The sequence below is a fragment of the Mastomys coucha genome, unplaced genomic scaffold, assembly GCF_008632895.1.
Source record: "Mastomys coucha isolate ucsf_1 unplaced genomic scaffold, UCSF_Mcou_1 pScaffold20, whole genome shotgun sequence".
Taxonomy (NCBI): domain Eukaryota; kingdom Metazoa; phylum Chordata; class Mammalia; order Rodentia; family Muridae; genus Mastomys; species Mastomys coucha.
This window is the reverse complement of record NW_022196903.1, coordinates 123,127,602-123,141,921: the sequence shown is the minus strand read 5'-3', so window position 1 is coordinate 123,141,921 and position 14,320 is coordinate 123,127,602. Positions and strand designations below refer to the sequence as shown.

The following is a 14,320-nucleotide window of genomic DNA, read 5'->3' as shown; positions in this document are numbered from 1 at the left end:
ATCATGAAGGGATGTTGGATTTTGTCAAATGCTTTCTCAGCATCTAGTGAGATAATCATATGGTTTTTTTCCTTGAGTTTGTCTATGTAGTGAATTATTTTGATGGATTTCCCGTATATTGAACCATCCCTGCATCCCTGGGATGAAGCCTACCTGATCATGGTGGATGATCGTTTTGATGTGTTCTTTGATTCGGTTTGCAAGAATTTTATTGAGTATTTTTGCATTGATATTCATAAGGGAAATTGGTCTGAAGTTTTCTTTCTTCGTTAGATCTTTGTGTGGTTTAGGTATAAGAGTAATTGTGGCTTAATAGAACGAATTGGATAGAGTGCCTTCAGTTTCTACTTTGTTGAATAGTTTGAGGAGTATTGGTATTAGTTAAAAAGTGTCCTTAAGTATGTCACCTGACTTTTTCAGTGTCTTTCCTGTGGAAAGCTAAGACATCACAAGGATCTATCTGCACTTGGGCATTGTGAATACTGTCTTAAAAAATGCTGCTCCTCAGCCACACTTTCCATATCCTCCACGTGTATCTGTGTGTGTGTGTGTGTGTGTGTGTGTGTGTGTGTGTGTGTGCATGAAGGCTAGAAGTAGAGGGATTCAGCCAGGGAAAATGGGTAGAGACAAAAAATGCTAGCAGGAGTTATTAAAGAAGCATCTTCACTGCACACTAGGAACTTTTCTTACACTGTTGAGATATTTCATGGGACCTCAGGTGTATTATAATCCAGATATGACTGTAGACTCAGACATTTGGGTTAAAGAATGAAAACTTGGCCTTTTGAAATATCTCAGAGTGGAAAAGCACTGTCCACACAAGCCTGATGACATCACAAATTTCATCCTTGGAATCCTTGGTAGAAAAAAAGAGTTAATTCCCCAGCATTGTCCTCTCACCATCATGTACATCACATGGCATGTATAAAACCAAATGGTCTCTCTAAAACACACACACACACACACACACACACACACACACACACACACACATGCACGCACACAGAAGTAGGAATCAGGATTGTCAGTGAATATTCAGTTCCTTTTATATTCTCAAGCCATCTGCTATTTCCCAGTGGTCAGTTAACCACTGTCACTTGATTTGAAGAACAATTTAAATTGTTTTCATAAAACACAAACCAAAAAGTTGGAAAATCTATAATCAAATGAAAATACAGTTTAGTACGAGACTTGAACATATTTTGAAAAGAGTGAGCTCATGAGAACAGACTATGGAAATCAAATAGTCTTTGACATCCTCTCTTTAGTCACTGATTTTTAAAAATATAACTGTCATTTATATTATTCCTGTTATTATCATTATTATGTTGTATGAGATCAAGCCTTTGTACATGTCAAGCATTCCCTACCCTGAACTGTATCCTCAATTCTAGTGAAGTGTCTAAAGTACTCTGCATATGCAACTTCCGTAGAATGGACAGCCTCACTTGCAATATCCACAGCAAGAGCTTTGACTGTAGGTCTTTTCAGGCAGAAGCCAGCTTTCACCTTAAAAATATATAAAATATAGGATATTCTGGAGACATTGTGAGTAACCATGGCTTCATGTTCCAATGTGGAAGCAATTTCATGAAGTTTTGAATTTTTAAAGAACTTGGAAAATCTTAAGTTAAGGCAATTTTACTATACATTAGTAGGTATGTAACAGATATACAGAGGATATCTGTGGATACAGCAAGTTGGGGGAAAGCTTTTCTATAGGTCATTAGAAGACATAGCCTTTAGGTTGGCAGAACATAGTGGTCTGCTATGTTTATAGATTTCATGAAGATTTATCTATTAGTTACTGGATGTTAGTTCTGACACTGGTTATTTAGAAGGCTAGATAAGGCTTTGGTAAGATAATTACTCCTAGACACCATCATTTCAATGTCCCCACTTCTCTGTTGTTTAAATCAGTCTTTGCTGAAACAGTGTCTTTCCAGGAATTGTTATCACAAATCCATGGTCAAAATTCATAAAAGAAAAATCACCCCAGCTCATCTCTAAAAATCCAATTGTGAATATTTTCATGCCAACTGATAGCCTGTAAGTTAACGAGTTGTTATGTAATAATCTATATCAGAATTCCTTAAATGTATATTTCCTTGAATTCCATGACTTCATTCATAAAATGTCTTTCTTAGTATGTTCTAATATACCTAGTATATCCCATATATTTTTTAAACTAACAATAACAAAACACTATAAAACAACTGGAACGATCATCAGTGGAGGATTATCTAATTAATTTATGCTGTATATAAGTGTTTAATAAATATATACATGCCTTTAAATATCTTGAGATCTAGATATATAAAATGAAGAAATGCTTGCTTATTTTTTATTAGAAAAATTACTATCATGAAAATGGATTATATTGGGGAATGGTGTACAGCTATAATTTTAAAAAAGAAAAGAATGAGGCCAGAGGACTTTATGTGGTCAGCCTGTGCCATATAGTAAGATACAACAACTATCTCAAACAACAACAATACTACACACAAATCAAAATAAAACACTAGAACAAAACAAAACCAAGGCCTGAGTCCTTAGTTCAGTGGTAGAGATTTTCTGAGCATGCTCATTGTCTTAGACTCAATATCCCAGTCTCATGAAAAAAATCAGCAGTAAACCACTCCATATAGAATGACACCAGGACCCAATGGGATTGACATTAGCAGAAATACTCTACAAAGGGGAGAGCTTGTAGAACCATATTCAGCTATTAGGTACTGCATCAGTTGAGGGAATGGGGCCATCCACCCATCTCAAAATTTTTAACACAATATTGCTCCTGTCTAAAGGAAATGCAGGGACAAAGAGGACAAAGAGTGGACTGGATACTGAAGGCAAAGCCATCCAGAGACTGCCCCACCTAGGTAGGGATCCATCCCATATGCAGCTACCAAACCAAGAGATAATTGCTGATGTCAAGAAGTGCTTGCTGACAGAAACCTGGTATGACTGTCTCCTGAGAGGCTCTGCTAGAGTCTGATCAATACAGATGCTGATGCTCACAGCCAACCATCATAATAAGCATGGGGACCTCAATGGAGGAGTTAGAGAAGACCTAAAGGAGCTGAAGGAATTTGCAACCTCATGGGAAGAAAAACTATATCAGCCACCCAGATCCCCCAGAGCTCCCAGGGACTAAACCACCAACCAAAGAGGAAGGGTCCCATGACTCCGGCTGTTTATGTAGCATAGGATTACCTTATTTGGAATCAATGTGAGGAGAGGCCCTTGGTTCTGTGAAGACTAAATGTCCCAGCATAGGTGAATGCTAGAGTGGTGAGGCAGGACTGGTTGTGTAGGCTGGGGAGCACCCACATAAAAGCAGGGGAGAGGGGAGTGAGATAGGGATTTTGTGACAGAGAAACTGGGAAGAGGATAACATTTGACATGTAAATAAATAAAATAAACAGTAAAAGAAAAAATAAAGTTAAAAGAAAATAAACCCTAGAAGAGTATAAATGAAAACTTTCCCAATGGAAATGTCAGTGCTTTAAGGCATTCATAATACATACTTAGCTGCAATTAGTATAATTCAAAATCAAGGAATAATTTAAAAAAACAGTAACATAAGAGAACATTTCCAACAGCCTATTACAAAACTGAAGCTGAGGAACTTCAGTCCCTGACGTTTTCGTTGTTTTGCTAAGGACACTGGTTTTGCTCTCCCTGCAGGAGTGTTCATCTTCTCAGTCTTCCAGTATCAAAGAAGGACATTTCTTTTACAGCATCTCCACAATGTGTTACTTCTCTCATTTGCTCTCAGACTCAGCTTTCATTAAGCAATTTCCTCTTTTCACTTTGGTCAAGAGGAGGTGCAGAAAATCATGAGTTGACTATCACTCACAGGAAATTTAGCTCTGCCTTTCTTCTTGGAGCCTCTTACAGAATACAGACCAGAAAAGCCAACTTGTCCCCAGCAATTGGTGGATCAATTACCTTCACCAGAATCTCTTCAGGGTAGAGACAGGTAACAATAGCTGCTCTTATTGTTTTTCTATCAAATGATTAAATATACGTTAGAATTTTACATGATTTGACTTGAAAGCAGGATTGATGGGGAAGTCCTATTGGTTGAGTTAGATCAGGTTAATTCTGGCCGCATGTGAAAATGGTTTTTCTTCACTGATTATTTTCTTTCAGAATATGCTGTGACTTGTGTTGTGTGCTAGGAAATATTAAGGAAGAGGAAACTATGGTGTTCATTACTGTTTAGCTTTGTCAAATGTTTATATATTATCCCTCTTAAAGATGTTATAATAGGAGCCAGATAAGATGTGTCATTGTTAAATGACAATTTCTCTAACAACTATGTGAGGGTGGAATGAGAGGTCTTACATTGGAAAGTGTTTTTCTGAACACATGCAACTTGTCTCCGCATGGAACACAGCAAGAGCAACAATAAAAAATAACAACTTGAAAAAGAACTCTTTATTGGAAAGATTCTTTTTGTACAAGAAATAAGGCAATAAGTAAGTCACTATAGAAAACTTCATAAAGAAAAAAAATATACAAGAATGATGTGACACGTCCACCTTTTTATCCTTATTATCTGCTGGCTCTCCTCTCAGGTAATAATGTAAGTGTAAGGACAGTTACAAATACATACTATTTACTGATACATGGATATCTATTATCAAATTGTATCCATCATGGGCATTAGCTTATTTATGATGCTTAGTGAGATAGTTTATTTTCATATATGCTCCTCTTGTAATATCATGTAATATCATATAATTATATGTTATATGTGATATGACTATGTACATGGAAGGATTTGAGATTAAAACTTCATATTGTATCCTCTATTCCTCAGTATCATGTTCCCACACTCCACCCAGTAAGGTCCCTTTCTATTTTCTTGTTTGCTGAAGTTACTGAAGTGAAGACTTTGAGCCAGGCACCTCATATAAGAGAGAATTTTCAATACTGTCTTTCTGAGTCTGGATTAGTTCACTTAATAGGAACTTTTCCAGTTGAATCCATTTACCAGGTCCAACCCTGGAGAGGAGTATGTAGACTATGGCTGGGTGGAGAAGTTGGATATCTCAGCTGATTGAGATTTCATCCCAAAAGATATTTATGTGTCTTAGACCACCTGCAGTATTAACCTTCAAATATTCCTTTGAAGGTAGTGTCTGGAAATCTCAGAGAGTCATGTATAAATGAAAAGAGTGAAAGAATATTCATGCATTTATCAAAATGTGTAAATAATTTTAAAGTAACATTTGTATTTCTTCCTAAAGTCTTGATTCTTTGTTATTTGAATAGATTGTTTCAATGATTTTCAGTGGTTCCAATTTTACCTAACCTTTTTATGTGCTGAATATTTTATACAACTGACTGTGTCAATATCATAAAGGATTATTAGTAAATTTTTATTTCTTTCCATATTTCCTAAAAATAATTTCTATGACCGTTAGAAACACAAAAGACTTTAATAAAAATCTGCACAGGGTTCTCCCCTGTAGTGGAAATTGGCGTCAGTTCATGTCAGGGTGTTTGGATCATTCAGTGAGTTAGTAAGACCCCACCCTGTCCCAATACTCTGTATCATCAGATCCAGGTACCTACTTAAAAGTGGACATTTTAACTTTTTCTTTAGAAATCACTCAAGGACATATTTTAACAGAGAACATACTCTATATACTCCCAAGATGAGTGAGCAGGAGGTCACTTATTCAACTGTGAGATTTCACAAGTCTTCAGGGTTGCAGAACCAAGTGATGCCTGAGGAGACTCAAGGACCTGGAGAAGCTGGCCACAGAGGTAAGTGACTTAAGTGTCTGAAATCACTTGTTTCTTTTTATAAATATTTAAACTTTAAAAATTAGAAATATCATACTAGCATCTATGGAAAACTATAATGTTCCATTTCATCTGGGCTTGGTTTTGCACAAGGGAGGGAGGGAAGAACAGAATATTAGGTGAAGGGTAATCATGTACAAAATTGTTCAAAATTAAGTTTAAAAAACAAAGCAATTAAGTTTTAAAATTAAGAACAGGAAAAATTATAACCCTACTTCTACTCTTTAGTTGTTAGCTAGTTACAAAGGAAACCAGATGGGTGGAGTAGAACAATGGGAGTCTATGTGGAATAAAAATCTTAAAATAAAGAAGTGAGAAACCATTAGGAGGTTTTTTTTTTTTTAATCTAGTCTAGTCAAGAATAATTCTGAACCCCTTAAAACAAACTAGAGTCTGAATAAACACCAAATGTTCTAGAGAAACAAAATCCTAAGAAAACAAAACTTGTACATTAGGAACAATGCTTTCATTCTCAAAGAAAGTGTTTTAATTGTCATAAATATCACAACATCTAATGCAATAAGGCATGAACAATTTTCCCTCAGAAGTGTTAAGTCTCCTACTGGAAATGAATTTGCAGCTGAAGAAAGAAGGGATGACAGGATGGGGGTTTGTGGAATGAGTAAACTCCAGTGTAAGTTCCTGAAAACATCAAAGAATATTTTTTTATTAATTAAAAAGCAGAAATGTTACTTTTTATTGTCATTTTTACTCTGCACATACTGTTACATCTATGTTTCATGCTAAGATAGTTTTCTTCTTTGATGTAGTGATAATCAGGGACATGAGTTTCAGATTACAAATACCTTAGATAGACCAAAATGTTCAGTATTACAAAGGAGAAAATCAATCTTAAAAGGGAAAAAGAGATAGTTGACTTATAGGCCCTTTCAAGGATGAGGATGTATACAGATCAGGTCTAGAATAGCTGTGGTTCCTACCAGTTCTCAGGAACATCCATCCCTCTTCCTTCTTCATCCTCATTTATCTTTCCTGGTCGACTGCATGCTCCAGTTTGGTATATTATATTTAGATTGTATCTATGCTTCCACTGCCTTCTCTAGAATGTACTTTTGTTCCTGTACAACTGGGTGAGGGCACATTCCTGTCATTCAGCTCCTAGGTCAAGGCAAAAAGAATTTTGAAACTTTTTGAAAATTCATACACATAGAATTTGTATAGTGGGGGCATTTTAGGTAGAAATCTACAATTTTGACATCAAATTTCAGTAAGTTTGTATCATTGACTTGTGCAAAACTTTCCCTTGTTTCCATGCTATAAAAAGTGTAATTAGTATTGAGATGTGCTCTTTTCATGGTGATGATTTTCTTGCTTTGTTTTGTTGATTTAAGAGTGCTCTGTCCCCTGGCAGCTCATTGGGATAGCTCTCGGAATCCTCTGTTCCCTTCTGCTTGTAACTGTTGCAGTGTTGGTGACACACAGTGAGTAATTGAGATACATCTTGTTTGACATTCTGCCTGAAGAATAGCTTTAGACATGAACTATACAGTTACATACTCTATCCATTGTGCTGCCTATAATCAGGTGATGAGCCAGAATCTCTGGACATTAGTATTTTTTTTCTGACACACTGTAGTATCTGTTCTCTTTCATACCTAGAGTGTTATCTCTGGAGCTGTTGGGTGTTGCCCTGTTCTATCTCATTTTTGGTTATGTTCTTTCTGAGGTTTTGGTGATAATCTGCTTTCTGATCTCAGATGATTATTAATATTGCATGAACATTTTGTGATACACAGCTATGCAAAGAGTTGATGACATTCTTCTTCTATTTCTTCAATGTATGTTGAGGTCATGCTTAAGTAAAAAGATTTCATCTGTACAGAGATATTAAAAGTTTAAGTTTATTGGATTCCTCCATGTTTACAGTGGAAATCACTTCCAGGCTTGCTAAAACAGCTATGTATGTGAATATATTGCATCCTATATGCTCTAGTGAGAATTGTTCTCTTTCATAAAGTTTTTTTTTTAGTTTGTATTTTTATGGAGTGTTAAATTTTACTGAATATTTTACTTAGGTTATTGTTTATAAATTTGTTTTTCTGAAAATGAAGTGATTGGAATTTACTTCCACCATAAATTTATTCAGTTGCATTATTTATTTTATAGTTAACTTACCTTAGAGAAAATTTGATTTATCTCTTTCTATCAGTGAATTAATTGAAGTGCTAATTTATAAATGTTAAAGTCCCAGTGCAACTAATTATTTGTAGGGGAAGGCCAGGGCCAGGAGGCAGGAGTGGGTGAGCAGGTAACGAGCACCCTCACAGAAGCAGGGGGAGGAAGGATGGAATTAGGCATTTCTGGAGGGGAAACCGAGAAAAGGAATAACATTTGAAATGTAAATAAATAAAATATCTAATAAAAGAAAAAAAATTGAACAAGTTTTAAAAAATGTCTTCAAGCCTAGATAGGGATTTGCAGTGTTGCTTACATACAGAGGTATATTATTTTACTGTTTATATTAATAACTTGAAGTTTTGCTGAAGTATTTGTTTTAAATATTGATTCTTTACATTTTTAATATCACAAAAATTATAAAAGTAATTTTATTTTTTATTTTTTAATTGGCAAGTGACTGAATCAAACTGTTTCTTGATGTTCCCTCATACAAAGTGGTGACAATAAATGTGTTCCTAAAACAGTTATGACAAAAAGGTTTATTACATTTCATATATAAAATGAATAAGCATGAACTTCTTAAAGCATAGAAAAGGACACTTGGAAAAGTAAAATGGAGAAAGGTAACTTTTTTCTTAGGAATGAAAAAGAAAAAGGAAAATAAAGATTAGTTTTAGCTGTCAACATGAAGGTTAAATTATAACATGTATTCCTCATGAGCATTTTTGATATTATATTTGTGACTTAGTTTTTCAGCATAGTCAAGAAAACCATGAACTACAGGAAACTCTAAACCGCCCCCATAACTGCAGCAACATGCAAAGTGACATCGACTTAAAGGAAGAAATGCGGAGAAATAAGTCTATAGAGTGTGGTCCAGGCAATGATCTTCTGGAATCCCTCCACAGAGAACAGAACAGATGGTACAGAGAAACCAAGGCTGTTTTACATTCCTTGCAGCAAACAGGTAAGGAGCAGGGAGGACCATGAATGCAGAACTGCGTTATTATCTATTATTTCTTCCCCTGAAGCTTTGAAGTCCAACCAGCAGCTTAAGATGCTGGTGATCTCTGGGTTAATCATTTGGGGGTTCCTTATTTCATGTAGGGGCCTGGAAACCCAGAAATCCATGTTTGGTTTAGGAGAATCTTATAGTTTCTGGATGTCAGTGTCTGTTTGACACTCGGACTGCTCCCTGAAAATGGAATTACAAATCAGTAATCCTGAGAATTTTTATCGTTTTGGTCTATGGGAAAATCTGAGTCTCCAGCTTTGTTGCTGACAGAACATCGAAATTTTTAGTAAGAGTGTATTTAACAATTACTTATGCTAAAGTAGACTTAGAGCATTTACATGGATGCAGTTATAAAAATAATTTTGTGCATATTTGTGGGTGTATGGGTGTATGTGTGTGTATGTGTGTGTGTATGTGTGTGTATATCTGTGTGTGCCTGTGTGAGTGTGTGTGTGTGTATGTGTGTATGTTGTGTATGTGTGTGTGTTCGTGTATGTGTATGTGTGTATGTTTGTGTGTGTATCTGAGTGTGTGTGTGTATGTGTGTGTAGGTGTGTATGTGTGTGTGTACATGTATGTGTATGTGTGTATGTGTATATGTGAGTGTGTGTGTGTGTGTGTATGTGTGTGTGTGTGTGTGTGCCCATGTGCCTGAATTCCATCTGACTTGTGTTGAGAGAGTTGTTCTGTATGTAATAAAGGGACTCTCCCTGGAGCAGACAAGGGAACTTCCCCATGGTGTGCACACAGAGCTGCAACCATAGTGAAGTTCCCAGGTCTGCTCCAGGGACGGTGCCTTTGTTATACAGAGTGAGTGAAGCTGGCAAGATAAAAAGATCAAGTGTCATAGGAACCTTTCTTACCCTTCAATGTGACATTTTAACTGACACAGTTTATCAATCATCATTAACTATTTTTTCAAGACATTGGGATAACGAAGAGCTCTTGTATATAATTTTATCACTCTGTGATAGTAAAATGTGATGATTCTCACTATGTCAGTATTAGTACATTTAAAACTTTTACATTATAAAATTTGTGATGGGTAAAAAAGTTCCAAAAATATCTTTGAAGTATTGAAGACCCATGAAAAGGGTTTTGTGTCATTACTTTAAAATAAGTTCATTATCTGAAAAGTATAGCATAATGATGTAATGCCTACAATTATAAGGCTGAGGAAGGAGGATTATAACTTTCAGGACAATCTGGACATCCCAGGAAATTCCAGGCCAGCATAAACTACACAAGGATATCTCTTCCCAGAAAAAGGAAGGTTGGAGATAAATTTTGTTAATAGAGCAGGGCCATTCCAAGCACCTCACTAAATACAATATTCATTTTAAGGTGATCTTGCTACAAAAACTTGAACATATTTTAATGTATTCAACTTGAAACATTTGTGATGGTGTACATATCATTGAAGGCATGATCAACATGATCAGGAGAACAGGTTATAAAGAACAAAACTTCCTTTTTATGTCTCTTGTTTCTCTTAAGGTAAGAGCATGTAACATAGATCATAGCACAATGCAATGTGCACAGTAGTATGTGAGCCAGTGTGGGTGCAATGCATTACTGCAGATCTAGAATTCTGACATCAGCTTAGCTGAATTGAGTAGCAAGTGTTCATTGTCTCTTCCCCAGCCCCTGGTATCTTACAAGTTTCTGCTTCATAGAATTGTTCTAGTTTAGAAAACTGATCTGCCTGGAATTGCAAAGTTGTCCCTAGACCTGGTGTGTTTCCTCAAGTTCATCCAGGTCTATTACATAGGTCAGCTTCTCTTTTTTGGGTTTTATTGTGAGGCGTTCTACAGTCCAGAGTGACTTGGAACACATTGTATACCCAAGGCTGGACTGAAATTCACACCATAGCCTAGGCTGGCTTTAAACTGGTGGTGATCCTACTGCCTCCCTCTTTGGAGTGCTCAGGTTACAGGCATAAGTCATTATGCTGGGCTGATTCATTTCCCTTTAAGTATACTTTTGTGTGTATGTGATACATTTTCTCTACTGATTCATCAGTGATTAACATAAAAATTTTTTTGTATCTCTATTACAAACAGTGTTGCATAGATTAAGGGTGCACAGGAGTATCTGGGAATCATAGAATCTCAGTTTCTGAGACGTGTGAGATTTTCCTTTTTTCATTTTACAAGTGCTTAAATAATACATTATAATATTAACAGAATACCAGAAAATAAGTTTAACCATTTACCTTCTCTGTTGTAGGCAGTGGAATACACTGGTTCTGCTATGGTATAAAATGTTATTATTTCGTCATGGGCAATAAAACATGGGACAGATGTAAACAGACCTGCCAGGACTCCAGCTTATCCCTTCTGAAGATAGATGATGAGGATGAACTGGTACTGCAGTCACTGACTTGTCCTTTATTCCTTTAGACTCTCTCTCTAACCCTGACTAATGAGATGTTCAATTCAGTTTTTTTCATTTGCATATGGTTTTTCTTTAATGTGAACAAAACTGCGTGTCATAGGTCTGTTAAGAGGAGAACTAGTTCCTACAGAGACACTTGTATCTTTCAGTCTGCTCCCTTTCTCAGGAGTCTACAATATAGTCCCTCAGAAAGCATGCCTTTCCCTGATGAAGTGTATGGTACAGCACCTCCTGTGGCTGAGTTACTTATCTCCACAGAGTGCCAAGTAGACCCCCTCTGTCTAGAGTTTGCTCCTTGGAACCCTGAAGCTAATTTGCCTAAGATGAGCAATAAGATGATAACAGGGAAAGTGAGCTCTGGTACTATCTGCACAATGAGATCATATGACAAATGTGGAATTAAGTGGTTTGACTAGCCCCATGTTGATTTTCATTGAATCTGTACATATCTTTACTGCACAGTATTCTTATATTTTGAAAAAAACCTATCCATCTTTAAATATCACTTTTTAGAAGAAAACAAAGTTTTCAACATTTTGACATTCCTGTTTAAATTATTACTAATGAAATCTCTTCAAAAATGAAGAGTATATATTTCTAGAGGAATGATTTCAGAATCACTTTGATACCTTGGTATATATAACATGGAACAATATTTATACAACAATTTAATACATGGCTAAACAACAACATAAAGGGATTTTAATGTCAAATAAAACTTTAATTTTTTTATTTAATACAGTAACCATAACCAATTTTAAAATTTTTCATTGTTATTATTATTATTATCAGTAGTAGTAGTAGTAGTAGTAGTAGTAGTAATATTTAATTATTCATTTCACACTGACCTCCTCCTGTTCATTCCCTCCCGTAATACCTACCCCATCCTTCTTTCTCCATTGATAGGGTGCTGGTTCCCAAGGTATTTCCTTACCCTGGAACATCAAGTCTCCATGAGGCTGACTGCATCCTTTCTCACTGAAGCCAGACAAGGCAGCCCAGTTAAAAGAACATAACCATCTACATGCTACAGCTTTTGGGATAGTGCCAGCTCCAGTTGTTCTAGACCCACATGAAGACCACACTGTACATGTGCATGGAAGCCTAGATCTTGCCCCATGAGTGTTCTTGTTTAGTGGTTCTTACTCCGAGACCCACACAGGTCCAGGATAGTTGATTTTGTTGGTCTTCCTGTGGAGTTTCTATCTGCTTCAGAACCCACCATCTTTCCAAGTATTCTTCTCTAAGAGTACCCAAGCTCCGTCCACTCTTTGGCTATGTGTGTCAGTGTATGAGTCAGCTGCTGGAAGGAGCCTCACAGAGGACAGCCATGATAGACTCCTGTCTGCAAGCATAACAGATATCATTAATAGGGTCAGGGATTGATGCTTTTCCATGGGATTTGTCTCAAGTTGAGCTGACTGTCAGGCAGTGGTGGCACATGCCTTTAATCCTAGCAGTGTTTGAGCAGAGAGGAGGCAGTCCACATTCTGTGAGTTCCAGGACAGCCAGGGCTATACAGAAAAATCCTGTCTCTAAAAACGAACAAACAAACAAAGAAAAAGTTGAGCTGCTTATTGTTTGGCTGATTCCTCAGTCTTTGCTCCATCCCCATCCCTGCATTCCTTGTACACAAGATAAGTTTAGGTTTAAAGGTATTGTGGGTGAGTTGTTTTCCCTATCACTCCCCATGGATTCTTTCCTGGCCATAGGAGGCATCCGCCCCAGACTAAATAGAGTCACAGCTAAGGATAACCCCATTGATTCTTCTGTGCTTCCCCTATCACTGGTTTCCATCTCTTCCTGGAGATGTCCCCTACCAACTCCCCTACACACATCAGTTACAGATTTCTATTCATTCTCATAGCCATAAGATTACCCCCCCACATCCTCACACCTGAACCTGAACCCCCCACAACCCCTCACGATCCCCTCTCCCACCCAGTTCACTCCCTCCACCAGCCTTCTGTGACCATTTCATTACTGCTTCCAAGTGAGATTCAAACATCCTTGCTTGTGCCCTTCTTCCTGTCTAGCCACATGGATCTTTCAAGTGTAGCATGGGCATCCTGTATTTTATAGCTAATGTCCAATTATAAGTGAATATATGCCATGCATATCCTTTTGGGACTTGGTTACCACACACAGGATGATATTCTCAAGTTCCATCCATTGCATGCAAAATTCATGATGCCTTTGTTTTTCACAGCTGAATAGTATTCCATTGTGAAGATGTTCCACATTCTTGATCCATTCTTCAGTTGAGGGCCACCTAAGTTGTTTCCACTTTCTCAATATTATGAAGAAAACAACTATGAATATTCAAGTGTCTTTGTGGGAAGATGGAGAATCTTTGGTTATATGCCCAGGCATGATATTGCTGGTTCTTGATGTAGAACTATTGTTAGTTTTCTGTTAAATAAAAAAAAAATGATTTTCAAAGTGATTGTACAAATATGTATTTCTACCAGCAATGGAGAGTGTTCCCCTTCCTCCACATCCTTCCCAGCATGTGCTATCATTTCAGATCTTAACCTAAACCATTTCTATTGGTGTAAGATGGGATCTCAATGTTGTTCTGATCTACGTTTTTCTGGTGGCATAGGAATTTGAATTATTTTAAATGTGCTTCTTGGACATTTGAGATTTCTAGTGTTAAGCTCAGGCACAGAAGATGCAATAGAAAAAAACTGATACATAAGTCAATGAAAATGCTAAATCTAAAAAATTCTTGCCTTAAGCAGGCAGATTCTGAGTTCAAGGCCAGTCTTGGTTACATAGTAAGACTTGGTCTAAGAAACACAGTCACAAATCATGTGATGATCCCAATATCATAGGACACCTAAAATTTTTGTTTTGAATAACTTATTGAACTCATATCAGTTTTGATTTAAATGTGCTACTAGTAGGAAGTCACTATAGAAAATGAACATGGTGGGACTGAAG

General features: G+C 36.7%; 2 protein-coding genes and 1 pseudogene across 6 annotated transcripts in view; all 3 read left to right on the top strand.

The window, feature by feature from the left end:
• The window catches only part of LOC116099679 (T-cell surface glycoprotein YE1/48-like), an 837,511-nt gene that overhangs the window by 723,781 nt on the left and 99,410 nt on the right, over positions 1–14,320 (top strand). The gene's annotated exons all lie outside the window — the stretch shown is intronic.
• The window catches only part of LOC116099682, a 122,336-nt pseudogene that overhangs the window by 22,642 nt on the left and 85,374 nt on the right, over positions 1–14,320 (top strand).
• Positions 3,841–14,320, top strand: part of LOC116098464 (killer cell lectin-like receptor 5) — a 16,640-nt gene continuing 6,160 nt past the window's right edge. The window contains exons 1-5 of the mRNA XM_031381054.1: positions 3,841–3,985; positions 5,621–5,784; positions 7,176–7,265; positions 8,711–8,929; positions 11,207–11,362. Coding sequence (XP_031236914.1) covers positions 5,673–5,784; positions 7,176–7,265; positions 8,711–8,929; positions 11,207–11,362 — 577 coding nt within the window. The 5' untranslated portion in view covers positions 3,841–3,985; positions 5,621–5,672. The remainder of the gene's footprint in view (positions 3,986–5,620; positions 5,785–7,175; positions 7,266–8,710; positions 8,930–11,206; positions 11,363–14,320) is intronic.